This window comes from Salmo salar, chromosome ssa07 (genome assembly GCF_905237065.1).
Source record: "Salmo salar chromosome ssa07, Ssal_v3.1, whole genome shotgun sequence".
Lineage (NCBI taxonomy): Eukaryota > Metazoa > Chordata > Actinopteri > Salmoniformes > Salmonidae > Salmo > Salmo salar.
The window spans coordinates 56148089-56174013 of NC_059448.1; the positions used below are offsets into that span (position 1 = coordinate 56148089).

At 43.1% G+C, this 25925-nt stretch overlaps 1 protein-coding gene across 1 annotated transcript in view; it reads left to right on the plus strand.

Moving 5' to 3' along the window:
* The first annotated feature begins 425 nt into the window (after window positions 1-425).
* LOC106609740 (neuron navigator 3) overlaps window positions 426-25925 on the plus strand; it is a 388938-nt gene continuing 363438 nt past the window's right edge. Inside the window, exon 1 of the mRNA XM_045722334.1 lies at window positions 426-668. Within this exon, the coding sequence (XP_045578290.1) occupies window positions 597-668 (72 nt within the window). The 5' untranslated portion in view covers window positions 426-596. The remainder of the gene's footprint in view (window positions 669-25925) is intronic.

Below are 25925 nucleotides of genomic sequence, written 5' to 3' on the forward strand. Positions count from 1 at the left end.
CCGAACAAGGATTATCTGGTGGAAAACGCCCGTAGGTAGAAGAATACCGAACAAGGATTATCTGGTGGAAAACGCCCGTAGGTAGAAGAATACCGAACAAGGATTATCTGGGTGGAAAACGCCCGTAGGTAGAAGAGCGCCGAACAAGGATTATCTGGGTGGAAAACGCCCGTAGGTAGAAGAGCGCCGAACAAGGATTATCTGGGTGGAAAACGCTGACCTGCGAGTTGGGGATCTTTGTGTGTGAGGATGTCAGTGTTTTCGCCTCGCTGACCGCGATGTGCTTCTCTAGGTAGCCCCGGGGCAGCGTTCCTACTCTCTGAAATCGCCGCCTCCTCTTCCCCTGTCCCTCCCCCTCCCCCTATCCTTCCTCCTCTCCCCCTATCCCTCCCCCCATCTCATTTAGTCCCACCAACCACCAGCTGCTCCATGGATCCCCTGTGTCCGAGTAATGGTGTGAGCCGGACACAGGCCCGCACCTCCGGCCAACTGTAGCCCCCCACCCCAGCCCTCCTTGGTCCCATTACTTTTATATTTTTTGTACTGGCATATTTTTTCTCACTATCCCTGGAGTTTATTCTTGTTTGGAACCAGGGATGGATGTACCATCGGAGGCCAGCAAGCATGGCAAGAAGACGACCAGTCAAAAGCTGGAAGACCAGAAGAAGGTAGGATCAACATCACCTTCTTCCATCTCTCCTGCTTTGTCTGGTCCTGTCTGGCTCACTTGGTAGAGCAGTGTGCATCTCTCCTGCTGTGAGTGGTCCTGTCTGGCTCACTTGGTAGAGCAGTGTGCTTGCAAAGTCAGTGTTGTGGTTTCGATTCCCATTGGAGCCATCCAAACAATTTTTTATGTACACATCTATCCTGCTTTGTTTTAAAACAATTCCATTAACAAGTGGGATAATCCTCAATGCAGGGGGAACACTAAACAGTTCCATTAACAAGTGGGATAATCCTCAATGTGGAGGGAACACTAAACAGTGCCATTAACAAGTGGGATAATCCTCAATGCAGGGGAACACTAAACAGTTCCATTAACAAGTGGGATAGTCCTCAATGCAGGGGGGACACTAAACAGTGCCATTAACAAGTCGAATAGTCCTCAATGCATGGGGAACACTAAACAGTTCCATTAACAGTGGGATAATCCTCAATGCAGGGGGAACACTAAACAGTTCCATTAACAAGTGGGATAATCCTCAATACGGAGGGAACACTAAACAGTTCCATTAACAGTGGGATAATCCTCAATGTGGAGGGAACACTAAACAGTTCCATTAACAAGTGGGATAGTCCTCAATGCAGGGGAACACTAAACAGTTCCATTAACAAGTGGGATAGTCCTCAATGTGGAGGGAACACTAAACAGTTCCATTAACAAGTGGGATAATCCTCAATGCAGGGGGAACACTAAACAGTTCCATTAACAAGTGGGATAATCCTCAATGTGGAGGGAACACTAAACAGTCCCATTAACAAGTGGGATAGTCCTCAATGCAGGGGAAACACTAAACAGTTCCATTAACAAGTGGGATAATCCTCAATGCGGAGGGAACACTAAACAGTTCCATTAACAAGTGGGATAATCCTCAATGTGGAGGGAACACTAAACAGTTCCATTAACAAGTGGGATCGTCCTCAATGCAGGGGGAACACTAAACAGTTCCATTAACAAGTGGGATAATCCTCAATGTGGAGGGAACACTAAACAGTTCCATTAACAAGTGGGATTGTCCTCAATGCAGGGGAACACTAAACAGTTCCGTTAACAAGTGGGATAGTCCTCAATGCAGGGGGAACACTAAACAGTTCCATTAACAAGTGGGATAGTCCTCAATGCGGAGGGAACACTAAACAGTTCCATTAACAAGTGGGATAATCCTCAATGTGGAGGGAACACTAAACAGTTCCATTAACAAGTGGGATTGTCCTCAATGCAGGGGAACACTAAACAGTTCCGTTAACAAGTGGGATAGTCCTCAATGCAGGGGGAACACTAAACAGTTCCATTAACAAGTGGGATAGTCCTCAATGCGGAGGGAACAGTAAACAGTTCCATTAACAAGTGGGATAGTCCTCAATGCAGGGGAACACTAAACAGTTCCATTAACAAGTGGGATCGTCCTCAATGCAGGGGAACACTAAACAGTTCCATTAACAAGTGGGATAATCCTCAATGTGGAGGGAACACTAAACAGTTCCATTAACAAGTGGGATCGTCCTCAATGCAGGGGAACACTAAACAGTTCCATTAACAAGTGGGATAATCCTCAATGTGGAGGGAACACTAAACAGTTCCATTAACAAGTGGGATAGTCCTCAATGCGGAGGGAACACTAAACAGTTCCATTAACAAGTGGGATAATCCTCAATGCAGGGGAACACTAAACAGTTCCATTTACAAGTGGGATAGTCCTCAATGTGGAGGGAACACTAAACAGTTCCATTAACAAGTGGGATAATCCTCAATGCAGGGGGAACACTAAACAGTTCCATTAACAAGTGGGATAATCCTCAATGCAGGGGGAACACTAAACAGTTCCATTAACAAGTGGGATAATCCTCAATACGGAGGGAACACTAAACAGTTCCATTAACAAGTGGGATAATCCTCAATGCAGGGGGAACACTAAACAGTTCCATTAACAAGTGGGATAGTCCTCAATGTGGACGGAACACTAAACAGTTCCATTAACAAGTGGGATAGTCCTCAATGCAGGGGAACACTAAACAGTTCCATTAACAAGTGGGATAGTCCTCAATGTGGAGGGAACACTAAACAGTTCCATTAACAAGTGGGATAATCCTCAATGTGGGGGGAACACTAAACAGTTCCATTAACAAGTGGGATAGTCCTCAATGTGGAGGGAACACTAAACAGTTCCATTAACAAGTGGGATAGTCCTCAATGCAGGGGAACACTAAACAGTTCCATTAACAAGTGGGATAATCCTCAATGTGGAGGGAACACTAAACAGTTCCATTAACAAGTGGGATAATCCTCAATGTGGAGGGAACACTAAACAGTTCCATTAACAAGTGGGATAGTCCTCAATGCAGGGGAACACTAAACAGGTCCATTAACAAGTGGGATAGTTCTCAATGTGGAGGGAACACTTAACAGTTCCATTAACAGTGGGATAGTCCTCAATGCAGGGGAACACTAAACAGTTCCATTAACAAGTGGGATAGTCCTGAATGCGGACGGAACACTAAACAGTTCCATTAACAAGTGGGATAGTCCTCAATGCAGGGGAACACTAACCAGTTCCATTAACAAGTGGGATAATCCTCAATATGGAGGGAACACTAAACAGTTCCATTAACAAGTGGGATAATCTTCAATGCAGGGGGAACACTAAACAGTTCCATTAACAAGTGGGATAATCCTCAATGCGGAGGGAACACTAAACAGTTCCATTAACAAGTGGAGTAGTCCTCAATATGGAGGGAACACTAAACAGTTCCATTAACAAGTGGAGTAGTCCTCAATATGGAGGGAACACTAAACAGTTCCATTAACAAGTGGGATAATCCTCAATGCATGGGGAACACTAAACAGTCCCATTAACAAGTGGGATAATCCTCAATGCAGGGGAACACTAAACAGTTCCATTAACAAGTGGGATAATCCTCAATGTGGAGGGAACACTAAACAGTTCCATTAACAGTGGGATAATCTTCAATGTGGAGGGAACACTAAACAGTTCCATTAACAACTGGGATAATCCTCAATGCAGGGGGAACACTAAACAGTTCCATTAACAAGTGGGATAATCCTCAATGCAGGGGGAACACTAAACAGTCCCATTAACAAGTGGGATAGTCCTCAATGTGGAGGGAACACTAAACAGTTCCATTAACAACTGTTATAATCCTCAATGCAGGGGGAACACTAAACAGTTCCATTAACAAGTGGGATAGTCCTCAATGTGGAGGGAACACTAAACAGTCCCATTAACAAGTGGGATAGTCCTCAATGCAGGGGAAACACTAAACAGTTCCATTAACAAGTGGGATCGTCCTCAATGCAGGGGGAACACTAAACAGTTCTATTAACAAGTGGGATAATCCTCAATGTGGAGGGAACACTAAACAGTTCCATTAACAAGTGGGATAGTCCTCAATGTGGAGGGAACACTAAACAGTCCCATTAACAAGTGGGATAGTCCTCAATGCAGGGGAAACACTAAACAGTTCCATTAACAAGTGGGATAGTCCTCAATGTGGAGGGAACACTAAACAGTCCCATTAACAAGTGGGATAGTCCTCAATGCAGGGGAAACACTAAACAGTTCCATTAACAAGTGGGATCGTCCTCAATGCAGGGGGAACACTAAACAGTTCTATTAACAAGTGGGATAATCCTCAATGTGGAGGGAACACTAAACAGTTCCATTAACAAGTGGGATTGTCCTCAATGCAGGGGAACACTAAACAGTTCCGTTAACAAGTGGGATAGTCCTCAATGCAGGGGGAACACTAAACAGTTCCATTAACAAGTGGGATAATCCTCAATGTGGGGGGAACACTAAACAGTTCCATTAACAAGTGGGATAGTCCTCAATGCAGGGGAACACTAAACAGTTCCATTAACAAGTGGGATAGTCCTCAATGCGGACGGAACACTAAACAGTTCCATTAACAAGTGGGATAGTCCTCAATGCAGGGAACACTAAACAGTTCCATTAACAAGTGGGATAGTCCTCAATGCAGGGGGAACACTAAACAGTTCCATTAACAAGTGAGATAATCCTCAATGCAGGGGGAACACTAAACAGTTCCATTAACAAGTGGGATAATCCTCAATGCGGAGGGAACACTAAACAGTTCCATTAACAAGTGGGATAGTCCTCAATGTGGAGGGAACACTAAACAGTTCCATTAACAAGTGGGATAGTGCTCAATGCAGGGGAACACTAAACAGTTCCATTAACAAGTGGGATAGTCCTCAATGTGGAGGGAACACTAAACAGTTCCATTAACAAGTGGGATAATCCTCAATGTGGGGGGAACACTAAACAGTTCCATTAACAAGTGGGATAGTCCTCAATGTGGGGGGAACACTAAACAGTTCCATTAACAAGTGGGATAGTCCTCAATGCAGGGGAACACTAAACAGTTCCATTAACAAGTGGGATAATCCTCAATGTGGAGGGAACACTAAACAGTTCCATTAACAAGTGGGATAATCCTCAATGCAGGGGGAACACTAAACAGTCCCATTAACAAGTGGGATAGTCCTCAATGTGGAGGGAACACTAAACAGTTCCATTAACAACTGGGATAATCCTCAATGCAGGGGGAACACTAAACAGTTCCATTAACAAGTGGGATAATCCTCAATGCGGAGGGAACACTAAACAGTTCCATTAACAAGTGGGATAATCCTCAATGTGGAGGGAACACTAAACAGTTCCATTAACAAGTGGGATAATCCTCAATGTGGACGGAACACTAAACAGTTCCATTAACAAGTGGGATAGTCCTCAATGCAGGGGAACACTAAACAGTTCCATTAACAAGTGGGATAGTCCTCAATGTGGAGGGAACACTAAACAGTTCCATTAACAAGTGGGATAATCCTCAATGTGGGGGGAACACTAAACAGTTCCATTAACAAGTGGGATAGTCCTCAATGTGGAGGGAACACTAAACAGTTCCATTAACAAGTGGGATAGTCCTCAATGCAGGGGAACACTAAACAGTTCCATTAACAAGTGGGATAATCCTCAATGTGGAGGGAACACTAAACAGTTCCATTAACAAGTGGGATAATCCTAAATGTGGAGGGAACACTAAACAGTTCCATTAACAAGTGGGATAGTCCTCAATGCAGGGGAACACTAAACAGGTCCATTAACAAGTGGGATAGTTCTCAATGTGGAGGGAACACTTAACAGTTCCATTAACAGTGGGATAGTCCTCAATGCAGGGGAACACTAAACAGTTCCATTAACAAGTGGGATAGTCCTGAATGCGGACGGAACACTAAACAGTTCCATTAACAAGTGGGATAGTCCTCAATGCAGGGGAACACTAACCAGTTCCATTAACAAGTGGGATAATCCTCAATATGGAGGGAACACTAAACAATTCCATTAACAAGTGGGATAATCTTCAATGCAGGGGGAACACTAAACAGTTCCATTAACAAGTGGGATAATCCTCAATGCGGAGGGAACACTAAACAGTTCCATTAACAAGTGGAGTAGTCCTCAATATGGAGGGAACACTAAACAGTTCCATTAACAAGTGGGATAGTCCTCAATGCAGGGGGAACACTAAACAGTTCCATTAACAAGTGGGATAATCCTCAATGCATGGGGAACACTAAACAGTCCCATTAACAAGTGGGATAATCCTCAATGCAGGGGAACACTAAACAGTTCCATTAACAAGTGGGATAATCCTCAATGTGGAGGGAACACTAAACAGTTCCATTAACAGTGGGATAATCTTCAATGTGGAGGGAACACTAAACAGTTCCATTAACAACTGGGATAATCCTCAATGCAGGGGGAACACTAAACAGTTCCATTAACAAGTGGGATAATCCTCAATGCAGTGGGAACACTAAACAGTCCCATTAACAAGTGGGATAGTCCTCAATGTGGAGGGAACACTAAACAGTTCCATTAACAACTGGGATAATCCTCAATGCAGGGGGAACACTAAACAGTTCCATTAACAAGTGGGATAATCCTCAATGCGGAGGGAACACTAAACAGTTCCATTAACAAGTGGGATAATCCTCAATGTGGAGGGAACACTAAACAGTTCCATTAACAAGTGGGATAGTCCTCAATGTGGAGGGAACACTAAACAGTCCCATTAACAAGTGGGATAGTCCTCAATGCAGGGGAAACACTAAACAGTTCCATTAACAAGTGGGATAGTCCTCAATGTGGAGGGAACACTAAACAGTCCCATTAACAAGTGGGATAGTCCTCAATGCAGGGGAAACACTAAACAGTTCCATTAACAAGTGGGATCGTCCTCAATGCAGGGGGAACACTAAACAGTTCTATTAACAAGTGGGATAATCCTCAATGTGGAGGGAACACTAAACAGTTCCATTAACAAGTGGGATAATCCTCAATGTGGGGGGAACACTAAACAGTTCCATTAACAAGTGGGATAGTCCTCAATGTGGAGGGAACACTAAACAGTTCCATTAACAAGTGGGATAGTCCTCAATGTGGAGGGAACACTAAACAGTTCCATTAACAAGTGGGATAGTCCTCAATGCAGGGGAACACTAAACAGTTCCATTAACAAGTGGGATAATCCTCAATGTGGAGGGAACACTAAACAGTTCCATTAACAAGTGGGATAATCTTCAATGCAGGGGGAACACTAAACAGTTCCATTAACAAGTGGGATAATCCTCAATGCGGAGGGAACACTAAACAGTTCCATTAACAAGTGGAGTAGTCCTCAATATGGAGGGAACACTAAACAGTTCCATTAACAAGTGGGATAGTCCTCAATGCAGGGGGAACACTAAACAGTTCCATTAACAAGTGGGATAATCCTCAATGCATGGGGAACACTAAACAGTCCCATTAACAAGTGGGATAATCCTCAATGCAGGGGAACACTAAACAGTTCCATTAACAAGTGGGATAATCCTCAATGTGGAGGGAACACTAAACAGTTCCATTAACAGTGGGATAATCTTCAATGTGGAGGGAACACTAAACAATTCCATTAACAACTGGGATAATCCTCAATGCAGGGGGAACACTAAACAGTTCCATTAACAAGTGGGATAATCCTCAATGCGGAGGGAACACTAAACAGTTCCATTAACAAGTGGGATAATCCTCAATGTGGAGGGAACACTAAACAGTTCCATTAACAAGTGGGATAGTCCTCAATGTGGAGGGAACACTAAACAGTCCCATTAACAAGTGGGATAGTCCTCAATGCAGGGGAAACACTAAACAGTTCCATTAACAAGTGGGATAGTCCTCAATGTGGAGGGAACACTAAACAGTCCCATTAACAAGTGGGATAGTCCTCAATGCAGGGGAAACACTAAACAGTTCCATTAACAAGTGGGATCGTCCTCAATGCAGGGGGAACACTAAACAGTTCTATTAACAAGTGGGATAATCCTCAATGTGGAGGGAACACTAAACAGTTCCATTAACAAGTGGGATAATCCTCAATGTGGGGGGAACACTAAACAGTTCCATTAACAAGTGGGATAGTCCTCAATGTGGAGGGAACACTAAACAGTTCCATTAACAAGTGGGATAGTCCTCAATGCAGGGGAACACTAAACAGGTCCATTAACAAGTGGGATAGTTCTCAATGTGGAGGGAACACTAAACAGTTCCATTAACAAGTGGGATAATCCTCAATATGGAGGGAACACTAAACAGTTCCATTAACAAGTGGGATAATCTTCAATGCAGGGGGAACACTAAACAGTTCCATTAACAAGTGGGATAATCCTCAATGCGGAGGGAACACTAAACAGTTCCATTAACAAGTGGAGTAGTCCTCAATATGGAGGGAACACTAAACAGTTCCATTAACAAGTGGGATAGTCCTCAATGCATTGGGAACACTAAACAGTTCCATTAACAAGTGGGATAATCCTCAATGCATGGGGAACACTAAACAGTCCCATTAACAAGTGGGATAATCCTCAATGCAGGGGAACACTAAACAGTTCCATTAACAAGTGGGATAATCCTCAATGTGGAGGGAACACTAAACAGTTCCATTAACAGTGGGATAATCTTCAATGTGGAGGGAACACTAAACAGTTCCATTAACAACTGGGATAATCCTCAATGCAGGGGGAACACTAAACAGTTCCATTAACAAGTGGGATAATCCTCAATGCAGGGGGAACACTAAACAGTCCCATTAACAAGTGGGATAGTCCTCAATGTGGAGGGAACACTAAACAGTTCCATTAACAACTGGGATAATCCTCAATGCAGGGGGAACACTAAACAGTCCCATTAACAAGTGGGATAGTCCTCAATGTGGAGGGAACACTAAACAGTTCCATTAACAAGTGGGATAGTCCTCAATGCAGGGGAACACTAAACAGTTCCATTAACAAGTGGGATAATCCTCAATGCGGAGGGAACACTAAACAGTTCCATTAACAAGTGGAGTAGTCCTCAATATGGAGGGAACACTAAACAGTTCCATTAACAAGTGGGATAGTCCTCAATGCAGGGGGAACACTAAACAGTTCCATTAACAAGTGGGATAATCCTCAATGCATGGGGAACACTAAACAGTCCCATTAACAAGTGGGATAATCCTCAATGCAGGGGAACACTAAACAGTTCCATTAACAAGTGGGATAATCCTCAATGTGGAGGGAACACTAAACAGTTCCATTAACAGTGGGATAATCTTCAATGTGGAGGGAACACTAAACAGTTCCATTAACAACTGGGATAATCCTAAATGCAGGGGGAACACTAAACAGTTCCATTAACAAGTGGGATAATCCTCAATGCGGAGGGAACACTAAACAGTTCCATTAACAAGTGGGATAATCCTCAATGTGGAGGGAACACTAAACAGTTCCATTAACAAGTGGGATAGTCCTCAATGTGGAGGGAACACTAAACAGTCCCATTAACAAGTGGGATAGTCCTCAATGCAGGGGAAACACTAAACAGTTCCATTAACAAGTGGGATAGTCCTCAATGTGGAGGGAACACTAAACAGTCCCATTAACAAGTGGGATAGTCCTCAATGCAGGGGAAACACTAAAGAGTTCCATTAACAAGTGGGATCGTCCTCAATGCAGGGGGAACACTAAACAGTTCTATTAACAAGTGGGATAATCCTCAATGTGGAGGGAACACTAAACAGTTCCATTAACAAGTGGGATAATCCTCAATGTGGGGGGAACACTAAACAGTTCCATTAACAAGTGGGATAGTCCTCAATGTGGAGGGAACACTAAACAGTTCCATTAACAAGTGGGATAGTCCTCAATGTGGAGGGAACACTAAACAGTTCCATTAACAAGTGGGATAGTCCTCAATGCAGGGGAACACTAAACAGTTCCATTAACAAGTGGGATAATCCTCAATGTGGAGGGAACACTAAACAGTTCCATTAACAAGTGGGATAATCCTCAATGTGGAGGGAACACTAAACTGTTCCATTAACAAGTGGGATAGTCCTCAATGCAGGGGAACACTAAACAGGTCGATTAACAAGTGGGATAGTTCTCAATGTGGAGGGAACACTTAACAGTTCCATTAACAGTGGGATATTCCTCAATGCAGGGGAACACTAAACAGTTCCATTAACAAGTGGGATAGTCCTGAATGCGGACGGAACACTAAACAGTTCCATTAACAAGTGGGATAGTCCTCAATGCAGGGGAACACTAACCAGTTCCATTAACAAGTGGGATAATCCTCAATATGGAGGGAACACTAAACAGTTCCATTAACAAGTGGGATAATCTTCAATGCAGGGGGAACACTAAACAGTTCCATTAACAAGTGGGATAATCCTCAATGCGGAGGGAACACTAAACAGTTCCATTAACAAGTGGAGTAGTCCTCAATATGGAGGGAACACTAAACAGTTCCATTAACAAGTGGGATAGTCCTCAATGCAGGGGGAACACTAAACAGTTCCATTAACAAGTGGGATAATCCTCAATGTGGAGGGAACACTAAACAGTTCCATTAACAAGTGGGATAGTCCTCAATGTGGAGGGAACACTAAACAGTCCCATTAACAAGTGGGATAGTCCTCAATGCAGGGGAAACACTAAACAGTCCCATTAACAAGTGGGATAATCCTCAATGCAGGGGAACACTAAACAGTTCCATTAACAAGTGGGATAATCCTCAATGTGGAGGGAACACTAAACAGTTCCATTAACAGTGGGATAATCTTCAATGTGGAGGGAACACTAAACAGTTCCATTAACAACTGGGATAATCCTCAATGCAGGGGGAACACTAAACTGTTCCATTAACAAGTGGGATAATCCTCAATGCGGAGGGAACACTAAACAGTTCCATTAACAAGTGGGATAATCCTCAATGTGGAGGGAACACTAAACAGTTCCATTAACAAGTGGGATAGTCCTCAATGTGGAGGGAACACTAAACAGTCCCATTAACAAGTGGGATAGTCCTCAATGCAGGGGAAACACTAAACAGTTCCATTAACAAGTGGGATAGTCCTCAATGTGGAGGGAACACTAAACAGTCCCATTAACAAGTGGGATAGTCCTCAATGCAGGGGAAACACTAAAGAGTTCCATTAACAAGTGGGATCGTCCTCAATGCAGGGGGAACACTAAACAGTTCTATTAACAAGTGGGATAATCCTCAATGTGGAGGGAACACTAAACAGTTCCATTAACAAGTGGGATAATCCTCAATGTGGGGGGAACACTAAACAGTTCCATTAACAAGTGGGATAGTCCTCAATGTGGAGGGAACACTAAACAGTTCCATTAACAAGTGGGATAGTCCTCAATGTGGAGGGAACACTAAACAGTTCCATTAACAAGTGGGATAGTCCTCAATGCAGGGGAACACTAAACAGTTCCATTAACAAGTGGGATAATCCTCAATGTGGAGGGAACACTAAACAGTTCCATTAACAAGTGGGATAATCTTCAATGCAGGGGGAACACTAAACAGTTCCATTAACAAGTGGGATAATCCTCAATGCGGAGGGAACACTAAACAGTTCCATTAACAAGTGGAGTAGTCCTCAATATGGAGGGAACACTAAACAGTTCCATTAACAAGTGGGATAGTCCTCAATGCAGGGGGAACACTAAACAGTTCCATTAACAAGTGGGATAATCCTCAATGCATGGGGAACACTAAACAGTTCCATTAACAAGTGGGATAATCCTCAATGTGGAGGGAACACTAAACAGTTCCATTAACAGTGGGATAATCTTCAATGTGGAGGGAACACTAAACAGTTCCATTAACAACTGGGATAATCCTCAATGCAGGGGGAACACTAAACAGTTCCATTAACAAGTGGGATAATCCTCAATGCGGAGGGAACACTAAACAGTTCCATTAACAAGTGGGATAATCCTCAATGTGGAGGGAACACTAAACAGTTCCATTAACAAAGTGGGATAGTCCTCAATGTGGAGGGAACACTAAACAGTCCCATTAACAAGTGGGATAGTCCTCAATGCAGGGGAAACACTAAACAGTTCCATTAACAAGTGGGATAGTCCTCAATGTGGAGGGAACACTAAACAGTCCCATTAACAAGTGGGATAGTCCTCAATGCAGGGGAAACACTAAAGAGTTCCATTAACAAGTGGGATCGTCCTCAATGCAGGGGGAACACTAAACAGTTCTATTAACAAGTGGGATAATCCTCAATGTGGAGGGAACACTAAACAGTTCCATTAACAAGTGGGATAATCCTCAATGTGGGGGGAACACTAAACAGTTCCATTAACAAGTGGGATAGTCCTCAATGTGGAGGGAACACTAAACAGTTCCATTAACAAGTGGGATAGTCCTCAATGTGGAGGGAACACTAAACAGTTCCATTAACAAGTGGGATAGTCCTCAATGCAGGGGAACACTAAACAGTTCCATTAACAAGTGGGATAATCCTCAATGTGGAGGGAACACTAAACAGTTCCATTAACAAGTGGGATAATCCTCAATGTGGAGGGAACACTAAACAGTTCCATTAACAAGTGGGATAGTCCTCAATGCAGGGGAACACTAAACAGGTCCATTAACAAGTGGGATAGTTCTCAATGTGGAGGGAACACTTAACAGTTCCATTAACAGTGGGATATTCCTCAATGCAGGGGAACACTAAACAGTTCCATTAACAAGTGGGATAGTCCTGAATGCGGACGGAACACTAAACAGTTCCATTAACAAGTGGGATAGTCCTCAATGCAGGGGAACACTAACCAGTTCCATTAACAAGTGGGATAATCCTCAATATGGAGGGAACACTAAACAGTTCCATTAACAAGTGGGATAATCTTCAATGCAGGGGGAACACTAAACAGTTCCATTAACAAGTGGGATAATCCTCAATGCGGAGGGAACACTAAACAGTTCCATTAACAAGTGGAGTAGTCCTCAATATGGAGGGAACACTAAACAGTTCCATTAACAAGTGGGATAGTCCTCAATGCAGGGGGAACACTAAACAGTCCCATTAACAAGTGGGATAATCCTCAATGCAGGGGAACACTAAACAGTTCCATTAACAAGTGGGATAATCCTCAATGTGGAGGGAACACTAAACAGTTCCATTAACAGTGGGATAATCTTCAATGTGGAGGGAACACTAAACAGTTCCATTAACAACTGGGATAATCCTCAATGCAGGGGGAACACTAAACAGTTCCATTAACAAGTGGGATAATCCTCAATGCAGGGGGAACACTAAACAGTCCCATTAACAAGTGGGATAGTCCTCAATGTGGAGGGAACACTAAACAGTTCCATTAACAACTGGGATAATCCTCAATGCAGGGGGAACACTAAACAGTTCCATTAACAAGTGGGATAATCCTCAATGCGGAGGGAACACTAAACAGTTCCATTAACAAGTGGGATAATCCTCAATGTGGAGGGAACACTAAACAGTCCCATTAACAAGTGGGATAGTCCTCAATGCAGGGGAAACACTAAACAGTCCCATTAACAAGTGGGATAGTCCTCAATGTGGAGGGAACACTAAACAGTTCCATTAACAACTGGGATAATCCTCAATGCAGGGGGAACACTAAACAGTTCCATTAACAAGTGGGATAGTCCTCAATGTGGAGGGAACACTAAACAGTCCCATTAACAAGTGGGATAGTCCTCAATGCAGGGGAAACACTAAACAGTTCCATTAACAAGTGGGATAGTCCTCAATGTGGAGGGAACACTAAACAGTCCCATTAACAAGTGGGATAATCCTCAATGCAGGGGAAACACTAAACAGTTCCATTAACAAGTGGGATCGTCCTCAATGCAGGGGGAACACTAAACAGTTCTATTAACAAGTGGGATAGTCCTCAATGTGGAGGGAACACTAAACAGTTCCATTAACAAGTGGGATAGTCCTCAATGCAGGGAACACTAAACAGTTCCATTAACAAGTGGGATAGTCCTCAATGCAGGGGGAACACTAAACAGTTCCATTAACAAGTGGGATAATCCTCAATGCAGGGGGAACACTAAACAGTTCCATTAACAAGTGGGATAGTCCTCAATGTGGAGGGAACACTAAACAGTTCCATTAACAAGTGAGATAATCCTCAATGCAGGGGGAACACTAAACAGTTCCATTAACAAGTGGGATAATCCTCAATGCGGAGGGAACACTAAACAGTTCCATTAACGAGTGGGATAGTCCTCAATGTGGAGGGAACACTAAACAGTTCCATTAACAAGTGGGATAGTCCTCAATGCAGGGGAACACTAAACAGTTCCATTAACAAGTGGGATAGTCCTCAATGTGGAGGGAACACTAAACAGTTCCATTAACAAGTGGGATAATCCTCAATGTGGGGGGAACACTAAACAGTTCCATTAACAAGTGGGATAGTCCTCAATGTGGGGGGAACACTAAACAGTTCCATTAACAAGTGGGATAGTCCTCAATGCAGGGGAACACTAAACAGTTCCATTAACAAGTGGGATAATCCTCAATGTGGAGGGAACACTAAACCGTTCCATTAACAAGTGGGATAATCCTCAATGCAGGGGGAACACTAAACAGTTCCATTAACAAGTGGGATAATCCTCAATGCGGAGGGAACACTAAACAGTTCCATTAACAAGTGGGATAGTCCTCAATGTGGAGGGAACACTAAACAGTTCCATTAACAAGTGGGATAGTCCTCAATGCAGGGGAACACTAAACAGTTCCATTAACAAGTGGGATAGTCCTCAATGTGGAGGGAACACTAAACAGTTCCATTAACAAGTGGGATAATCCTCAATGTGGGGGGAACACTAAACAGTTCCATTAACAAGTGGGATAGTCCTCAATGTGGGGGGAACACTAAACAGTTCCATTAACAAGTGGGATAGTCCTCAATGCAGGGGAACACTAAACAGTTCCATTAACAAGTGGGATAATCCTCAATGTGGAGGGAACACTAAACAGTTCCATTAACAAGTGGGATAGTCCTCAATGCAGGGGAACACTAAACAGGTCCATTAACAAGTGGGATAGTTCTCAATGTGGAGGGAACACTTAACAGTTCCATTAACAGTGGGATAGTCCTCAATGCAGGGGAACACTAAACAGTTCCATTAACAAGTGGGATAGTCCTCAATGCAGGGGAACACTAACCAGTTCCATTAACAAGTGGGATAATCCTCAATATGGAGGGAACACTAAACAGTTCCATTAACAAGTGGGATAATCTTCAATGCAGGGGGAACACTAAACAGTTCCATTAACAAGTGGGATAATCCTCAATGCGGAGGGAACACTAAACAGTTCCATTAACAAGTGGAGTAGTCCTCAATATGGAGGGAACACTAAACAGTTCCATTAACAAGTGGGATAGTCCTCAATGCAGGGGGAACACTAAACAGTTCCATTAACAAGTGGGATAATCCTCAATGCATGGGGAACACTAAACAGTCCCATTAACAAGTGGGATAATCCTCAATGCAGGGGAACACTAAACAGTTCCATTAACAAGTGGGATAATCCTCAATGTGGAGGGAACACTAAACAGTTCCATTAACAGTGGGATAATCTTCAATGTGGAGGGAACACTAAACAGTTCCATTAACAACTGGGATAATCCTCAATGCAGGGGGAACACTAAACAGTTCCATTAACAAGTGGGATAATCCTCAATGCAGGGGGAACACTAAACAGTCCCATTAACAAGTGGGATTGTCCTCAATGTGGAGGGAACACTAAACAGTTCCATTAACAACTGGGATAATCCTCAATGCAGGGGGAACACTAAACAGTTCCATTAACAAGTGGGATAATCCTCAATGCGGAGGGAACACTAAACAGTTCCATTAACAAGTGGGATAATCCTCAATGCGGAGGGAACACTAAACAGTTCCATTAACAAGTGGGATAATCCTCAATGTGGAGGGAACACTAAACAGTTCCATTAACAAGTGGGATAGTCCTCAATGTGGAGGGAACACTAAACAGTCCCATTAACAAGTGGGATAGTCCTCAATGCAGGGGAACACTAAACAGTTCCATTAACAAGTGGGATAATCCTCAATGTGGAGGGAACACTAAACAGTTCCATTAACAAGTGGGATAATCCTCAATGTGGAGGGAACACTAAACAGTTCCATTAACAAGTGGGATAGTCCTCAATGCAGGGGAACACTAAACAGGTCCATTAACAAGTGGGATAGTTCTCAATGTGGAGGGAACACTTAACAGTTCCATTAACAGTGGGATAGTCCTCAATGCAGGGGGAACACTAAACAGTTCCATTAACAAGTGGGATAGTCCTCAATGCAGGGGAACACTAAACAGTCCCATTAACAAGTGGGATAGTCCTCAATGTGGAGGGAACACTAAACAGTTCCATTAACAACTGGGATAATCCTCAATGCAGGGGGAACACTAAACAGTTCCATTAACAAGTGGGATAATCCTCAATGCGGAGGGAACACTAAACAGTTCCATTAACAAGTGGGATAGTCCTCAATGTGGAGGGAACACTAAACAGTTCCATTAACAAGTGGGATAGTCCTCAATGTGGAGGGAACACTAAACAGTCCCATTAACAAGTGGGATAGTCCTCAATGCAGGGGAAACACTAAACAGTTCCATTAACAAGTGGGATAGTCCTCAATGTGGAGGGAACACTAAACAGTCCCATTAACAAGTGGGATAGTCCTCAATGCAGGGGAACACTAAACAGTTCCATTAACAAGTGGGATAGTCCTCAATGCGGACGGAACACTAAACAGTTCCATTAACAAGTGGGATAGTCCTCAATGCAGGGAACACTAAACAGTTCCATTAACAAGTGGGATAGTCCTCAATGCAGGGGGAACACTAAACAGTTCCATTAACAAGTGGGATAATCCTCAATGCAGGGTGAACACTAAACAGTTCCATTAACAAGTGGGATAGTCCTCAATGTGGAGGGAACACTAAACAGTTCCATTAACAAGTGAGATAATCCTCAATGCAGGGGGAACACTAAACAGTTCCATTAACAAGTGGGATAATCCTCAATGCGGAGGGAACACTAAACAGTTCCATTAACAAGTGGGATAGTCCTCAATGTTGAGGGAACACTAAACAGTTCCATTAACAAGTGGGATAGTCCTCAATGCAGGGGAACACTAAACAGTTCCATTAACAAGTGGGATAGTCCTCAATGTGGAGGGAACACTAAACAGTTCCATTAACAGGTGGGATAATCCTCAATGTGGGGGGAACACTAAACAGTTCCATTAACAAGTGGGATAGTCCTCAATGTGGGGGGAACACTAAACAGTTCCATTAACAAGTGGGATAGTCCTCAATGCAGGGGAACACTAAACAGTTCCATTAACAAGTGGGATAATCCTCAATGTGGAGGGAACACTAAACAGTTCCATTAACAAGTGGGATAATCCTCAATGTGGAGGGAACACTAAACAGTTCCATTAACAGTGGGATAGTCCTCAATGCAGGGGAACACTAAACAGTTCCATTAACAAGTGGGATAGTCCTCAATGCAGGGGAACACTAACCAGTTCCATTAACAAGTGGGATAATCCTCAATATGGAGGGAACACTAAACAGTTCCATTAACAAGTGGGATAATCTTCAATGCAGGGGGAACACTAAACAGTTCCATTAACAAGTGGGATAATCCTCAATGCGGAGGGAACACTAAACAGTTCCATTAACAAGTGGAGTAGTCCTCAATATGGAGGGAACACTAAACAGTTCCATTAACAAGTGGGATAGTCCTCAATGCAGGGGGAACACTAAACAGTTCCATTAACAAGTGGGATAATCCTCAATGCATGGGGAACACTAAACAGTCCCATTAACAAGTGGGATAATCCTATATGCAGGGGAACACTAAACAGTTCCATTAACAAGTGGGATAATCCTCAATGTGGAGGGAACACTAAACAGTTCCATTAACAGTGGGATAATCTTCAATGTGGAGGGAACACTAAACAGTTCCATTAACAACTGGGATAATCCTCAATGCGGCGGGAACACTAAACAGTTCCATTAACAAGTGGGATAATCCTCAATGCAGGGGGAACACTAAACAGTCCCATTAACAAGTGGGATAGTCCTCAATGTGGAGGGAACACTAAACAGTTCCATTAACAACTGGGATAATCCTCAATGCAGGGGGAACACTAAACAGTTCCATTAACAAGTGGGATAATCCTCAATGCGGAGGGAACACTAAACAGTTCCATTAACAAGTGGGATAATCCTCAATGCGGAGGGAACACTAAACAGTTCCATTAACAAGTGGGATAATCCTCAATGTGGAGGGAACACTAAACAGTTCCATTAACAAGTGGGATAGTCCTCAATGTGGAGGGAACACTAAACAGTCCCATTAACAAGTGGGATAGTCCTCAATGCAGGGGAACACTAAACAGTTCCATTAACAAGTGGGATAATCCTCAATGTGGAGGGAACACTAAACAGTTCCATTAACAAGTGGGATAATCCTCAATGTGGAGGGAACACTAAACAGTTCCATTAACAAGTGGGATAGTCCTCAATGCAGGGGAACACTAAACAGGTCCATTAACAAGTGGGATAGTCCTGAATGCGGACGGAACACTAAACAGTTCCATTAACAAGTGGGATAGTCCTCAATGCAGGGGAACACTAACCAGTTCCATTAACAAGTGGGATAATCCTCAATATGGAGGGAACACTAAACAGTTCCATTAACAAGTGGGATAATCTTCAATGCAGGGGGAACACTAAACAGTTCCATTAACAACTGGGATAATCCTCAATGCGGAGGGAACACTAAACAGTTCCATTAACAAGTGGAGTAGTCCTCAATATGGAGGGAACACTAAACAGTTCCATTAACAAGTGGGATAGTCCTCAATGCAGGGGGAACACTAAACAGTTCCATTAACAAGTGGGATAATCCTCAATGCATGGGGAACACTAAACAGTCCCATTAACAAGTGGGATAATCCTCAATGCAGGGGAACACTAAACAGTTCCATTAACAAGTGGGATAATCCTCAATGCAGGGGAACACTAAACAGTTCTATTAACAAGTGGGATAATCCTCAATGTGGAGGGAACACTAAACAGTTCCATTAACAAGTGGGATTGTCCTCAATGCAGGGGAACACTAAACAGTTCCGTTAACAAGTGGGATAGTCCTCAATGCATGGGGAACACTAAACAGTTCCATTAACAAGTGGGATAATCCTCAATGTGGGGGGAACACTAAACAGTTCCATTAACAAGTGGGATAGTCCTCAATGCAGGGGAACACTAAACAGTTCCATTAACAAGTGGGATAGTCCTCAATGCGGACGGAACACTAAACAGTTCCATTAACAAGTGGGATAGTCCTCAATGCAGGGAACACTAAACAGTTCCATTAACAAGTGGGATAGTCCTCAATGCAGGGGGAACACTAAACAGTCCCATTAACAAGTGGGATAATCCTCAATGCAGGGGGAACACTAAACAGTTCCATTAACAAGTGGGATAGTCCTCAATGTGGAGGGAACACTAAACAGTTCCATTAACAAGTGAGATAATCCTCAATGCAGGGGGAACACTAAACAGTTCCATTAACAAGTGGGATAATCCTCAATGCGGAGGGAACACTAAACAGTTCCATTAACAAGTGGGATAGTCCTCAATGTGGAGGGAACACTAAACAGTTCCATTAACAAGTGGGATAGTCCTCAATGCAGGGGAACACTAAACAGTTCCATTAACAAGTGGGATAGTCCTCAATGTGGAGGGAACACTAAACAGTTCCATTAACAAGTGGGATAATCCTCAATGTGGGGGGAACACTAAACAGTTCCATCAACAAGTGGGATAGTCCTCAATGCAGGGGAACACTAAACAGTTCCATTAACAAGTGGGATAGTCCTCAATGCGGACGGAACACTAAACAGTTCCATTAACAAGTGGGATAGTCCTCAATGCAGGGAACACTAAACAGTTCCATTAACAAGTGGGATAGTCCTCAATGCAGGGGAACACTAAACAGTTCCATTAACAAGTGGGATAGTCCTCAATGTGGAGGGAACACTAAACAGTTCCATTAACAAGTGGGATAATCCTCAATGCGGAGGGAACACTAAACAGTTCCATTAACAAGTGGGATAATCCTCAATGCAGGGGGAACACTAAACAGTCCCATTAACAAGTGGGATAATCCTCAATGCAGGGGGAACACTAAACAGTTCCATTAACAAGTGGGATAGTCCTCAATGTGGAGGGAACACTAAACAGTTCCATTAACAGGTGAGATAATCCTCAATGCAGGGGGAACAATAAACAGTTCCATTAACAAGTGGGATAATCCTCAATGCGGAGGGAACACTAAACAGTTCCATTAACAAGTGGGATAGTCCTCAATGTGGGGGGAACACTAAACAGTTCCATTAACAAGTGGGATAGTCCTCAATGCAGGGGAACACTAAACAGTTCCATTAACAAGTGGGATAGTCCTCAATGTGGAGGGAACACTAAACAGTTCCATTAACAAGTGGGATAATCCTCAATGTGGGGGGAACACTAAACAGTTCCATTAACAAGTGGGATAGTCCTCAATGTGGGGGGAACACTAAACAGTTCCATTAACAAGTGGGATAGTCCTCAATGCAGGGGAACACTAAACAGTTCCATTAACAAGTGGGATAATCCTCAATGCGGAGGGAACACTAAACAGTTCCATTAACAAGTGGGATAATCCTCAATATGGAGGGAACACTAAACAGTCCCATTAACAAGTGGAATAGTCCTCAATGCAGGGGAAAACTAAACAGTTCCATTAACACGTGGAATAGTCCTCAATGCAGGGGAAAAATAAACAGTTCCATTAACAAGTGGGATAGTCCTCAATGCAGGGGGAACACTAAACAGTTCCATTAACAAGTGGGATAGTCCTCAATGCAGGGGGAACACTAAACAGTTCCAGTAACAAGTGGGATAATCCTCAATGCAGGGGAACACTAAACAGTTCCATTAACAAGTGGGATAGTCCTCAATGCAGGGGAAAACTAAACAGTTCCATTAACAAGTGGAATAGTCCTCAATGTGGAGGGAACACTAAACAGTTCCATTAACAAGTGGGATAATCCTCAATGCGGGGGGAACACTAAACAGTTCCATTAACAAGTGGGATAGTCCTCAATGTGGAGGGAACACTAAACAGTTCCATTAACAAGTGGGATAGTCCTCAATGCAGGGGGAACACTAAACAGTTCCATTAACAAGTGGGATAGTCCTCAATGTGGAGGGAACACTAAACAGTTCCATTAACAAGTGGGATAATCCTCAATGCGGGGGGAACACTAAACAGTTCCATTAACAAGTGGGATAATCCTCAATGCGGGGGGAACACTAAACAGTCCCATTAACAAGTGGGATAATCCTCAATGCAGGGGGAACACTAAACAGTCCCATTAACAAGTGGGATAGTCCTCAATGTGGAGGGAACACTAAACAGTTACATTAACAAGTGGGATAATCCTCAATGTGGAGGGAACACTAAACAGTTCCATTAACAAGTGGGATAATCCTCAATGTGGAGGGAACACTAAACAGTTCCATTAACAAGTGGGATAATATTCAATGCGGGGGGAACACTAAACAGTTCCATTAACAAGTGGGATAATCCTCAATGTGGAGGGAACACTAAACAGTTCCATTAACAAGTGGGATAATCCTCAATGCAGGGGGAACACTAAACAGTTCCATTAACAAGTGGGATAATCCTCAATGTGGAGGGAACACTAAACAGTCCCATTAACAAGTTGGATAATCCTCAATGCAGGGGAACACTAAACAGTTCCATTAACAAGTGGGATAATCCTCAATGCGGAGGGAACACTAAACAGTTCCATTAACAAGTGGGATAATCCTCAATGCGGGGGGAACACTAAACAGTTCCATTAACAAGTGGGATAATATTCAATGCGGGAGGGAACACTAAACAGTTCCATTAACAAGTGGGATAATCCTCAATGTGGAGGGAACACTAAACAGTCCCATTAACAAGTGGGATAATCCTCAATGCAGGGGGAACACTAAACAGTTCCATTAACAAGTGGGATAGTCCTCAATGTGGAGGGAACACTAAACAGTTCCATTAACAAGTGAGATAATCCTCAATGCAGGGGGAACAATAAACAGTTCCATTAACAAGTGGGATAATCCTCAATGCGGAGGGAACACTAAACAGTTCCATTAACAAGTGGGATAGTCCTCAATGTGGGGGGAACACTAAACAGTTCCATTAACAAGTGGGATAGTCCTCAATGCAGGGGAACACTAAACAGTTCCATTAACAAGTGGGATAGTCCTCAATGTGGAGGGAACACTAAACAGTTCCATTAACAAGTGGGATAATCCTCAATGTGTGGGGAACACTAAACAGTTCCATTAACAAGTGGGATAGTCCTCAATGTGGGGGAACACTAAACAGTTCCATTAACAAGTGGGATAGTCCTCAATGCAGGGGAACACTAAACAGTTCCATTAACAAGTGGGATAATCCTCAATGCGGAGGGAACACTAAACAGTTCCATTAACAAGTGGGATAATCCTCAATATGGAGGGAACACTAAACAGTCCCATTAACAAGTGGAATAGTCCTCAATGCAGGGGAAAACTAAACAGTTCCATTAACACGTGGAATAGTCCTCAATGCAGGGGAAAAATAAACAGTTCCATTAACAAGTGGGATAGTCCTCAATGCAGGGGGAACACTAAACAGTTCCATTAACAAGTGGGATAGTCCTCAATGCAGGGGGAACACTAAACAGTTCCAGTAACAAGTGGGATAATCCTCAATGCAGGGGAACACTAAACAGTTCCATTAACAAGTGGGATAGTCCTCAATGCAGGGGAAAACTAAACAGTTCCATTAACAAGTGGAATAGTCCTCAATGTGGAGGGAACACTAAACAGTTCCATTAACAAGTGGGATAATCCTCAATGCGGGGGGAACACTAAACAGTTCCATTAACAAGTGGGATAGTCCTCAATGTGGAGGGAACACTAAACAGTTCCATTAACAAGTGGGATAGTCCTCAATGCAGGGGGAACACTAAACAGTTCCATTAACAAGTGGGATAGTCCTCAATGTGGAGGGAACACTAAACAGTTCCATTAACAAGTGGGATAATCCTCAATGCGGGGGGAACACTAAACAGTTCCATTAACAAGTGGGATAATCCTCAATGCGGGGGAACACTAAACAGTCCCATTAACAAGTGGGATAATCCTCAATGCAGGGGGAACACTAAACAGTCCCATTAACAAGTGGGATAGTCCTCAATGTGGAGGGAACACTAAACAGTTACATTAACAAGTGGGATAATCCTCAATGTGGAGGGAACACTAAACAGTTCCATTAACAAGTGGGATAATCCTCAATGTGGAGGGAACACTAAACAGTTCCATTAACAAGTGGGATAATATTCAATGCGGGGGGAACACTAAACAGTTCCATTAACAAGTGGGATAATCCTCAATGTGGAGGGAACACTAAACAGTTCCATTAACAAGTGGGATAATCCTCAATGCAGTTGGAACACTAAACAGTTCCATTAACAAGTGGGATAATCCTCAATGTGGAGGGAACACTAAACAGTCCCATTAACAAGTTGGATAATCCTCAATGCAGGGGAACACTAAACAGTTCCATTAACAAGTGGGATAATCCTCAATGCGGAGGGAACACTAAACAGTTCCATTAACAAGTGGGATAATCCTCAATGCGGGGGGAACACTAAACAGTTCCATTAACAAGTGGGATAATATTCAATGCGGGAGGGAACACTAAACAGTTCAATTAACAAGTGGGATAATATTCAATGTGGAGGGAACACTAAACAGTTCCATTAACAAGTGGGATAATCCTCAATGCGGGGGGAACACTAAACAGTTCCATTAACAAGTGGGATAATATTCAATGCGTGGGGAACACTAAACAGTTCCATTAACAAGTGGGATAATATTCAATGTGGAGGGAACACTAAACAGTTCCATTAACAAGTGGGATAATCCTCAATGCGGGGGGAACACTAAACAGTTCCATTAACAAGTGGGATAATCCTCAATGCGGGGGGAACACTAAACAGTTACATTAACAAGTGGGATAATCCTCAATGTGGAGGGAACACTAAACAGTTCCATTAACAAGTGGGATAATCCTCAATGCGGGGGGGACACTAAACAGTTCCATTAACAAGTGGGATAATCCTCAATGCAGGGGAACACTAAACTGTTCCATTAACAAGTGGGATATTCCTCAATGCGGAGGGAACACTAAACAGTTCCATTAACAAGTGGGATAATCCTCAATGCAGGGGAACACTAAACAGTTACATTAACAAGTGGGATAATCCTCAATGCGGGGGGAACACTAAACAGTTCCATTAACAAGTGGGATAATCCTCAATGCAGGGGGAACACTAAACAGTTCCATTAACAAGTGGGATAATCCTCAATGCAGGGGGAACACTAAACAGTTCCATTAACAAGTGGGATAATCCTCAATGCAGGGGGAACACTAAACAGTTACATTAACAAGTGGGATAATCCTCAATGCAGGGGGAACACTAAACAGTTCCATTAACAAGTGGGATAATCCTCAATGTGGGGGGAAGACCAACCAAATGTATATTTGTCTTTGTTGTTTCACCAAGACGCCAATGTCTAGTTGTTTTGGTGATCCAAATCCCAGCGGCTTGTTTGGCTATACCTCTTATCTGTTGCCTTATCTTTTTTATTTATAAACTGGGGGAAATGGGTAGGATGCCTGTTCTGTTCCCCCCTAGCCCCTACAGTCTTTCATCTCAGTTTGTCTGGCATCTCTCTGGGCAGAACTCTCCCCGCCACCTGGGAATACATATGTACACACGGTTTGAGCAGCAGCCTTTTCTGTTAAATACTCTGGGAATAGCATAAAAAAGACATAGTTACTCCAGAAAACAATATGGTATCCAGTCTCCCACTCCTCTTCAGTTTTACAGAGTAGATAGTTAGAGCTGAGGCTAGCCGTGTGGTCTCACTCACTCACTCACTCACTCACTCACTCACTCACTCACTCACTCACTCACTCACTCACTCACTCACTCACTCACTCACTCACTCACTCACTCACTCACTCACTCTCACGCACACACACAGCGGGAGCGCGTCTCACAGTATGGGGCCCAATTTGGACAGCTACCCCCGACCTGACCTGATTCCCGCTAACCAAGTGCTGCCGATAAGCGCAATTATTCTCCTGCCCGGAACATCAGAGTGCAGGAGACGTGCGGTCAGATCTGACGTTTGTGGCACTATTATCATCTCATGAAAGGACATGGAGCTTCATTCTTTTTCCATTTTAGGCCCACAGCCTCCTGTGAGGAGCGCTTACATTTGACCTTTAGTAGTACAACAGTATTGCGTGTGGGTGTGGGAGGGTGTGTGGGTGCATGCCGCCTTAGTTATTCTCAGAACTTGAGGCGTATTGAAGATGGAAATGGTCTCATTAGAGAACAAAGAAAGACTTGCAGAGAGAAAATATTGAAAAATCACGTACTTAAGAATCACCCATATATTCTTAAATTCCTCTGAAGGGAGTGAACAGTTCAGCCATTAACTTTGATTATTCTTATATAAGTCCATAACTGGCTTAGCACGTTGAACGTCATTCGAAAAAAAGCAACAGGACCCTTTGAGGTAAATGAAGACTAAACAAGAACATAAATACAAAGCAA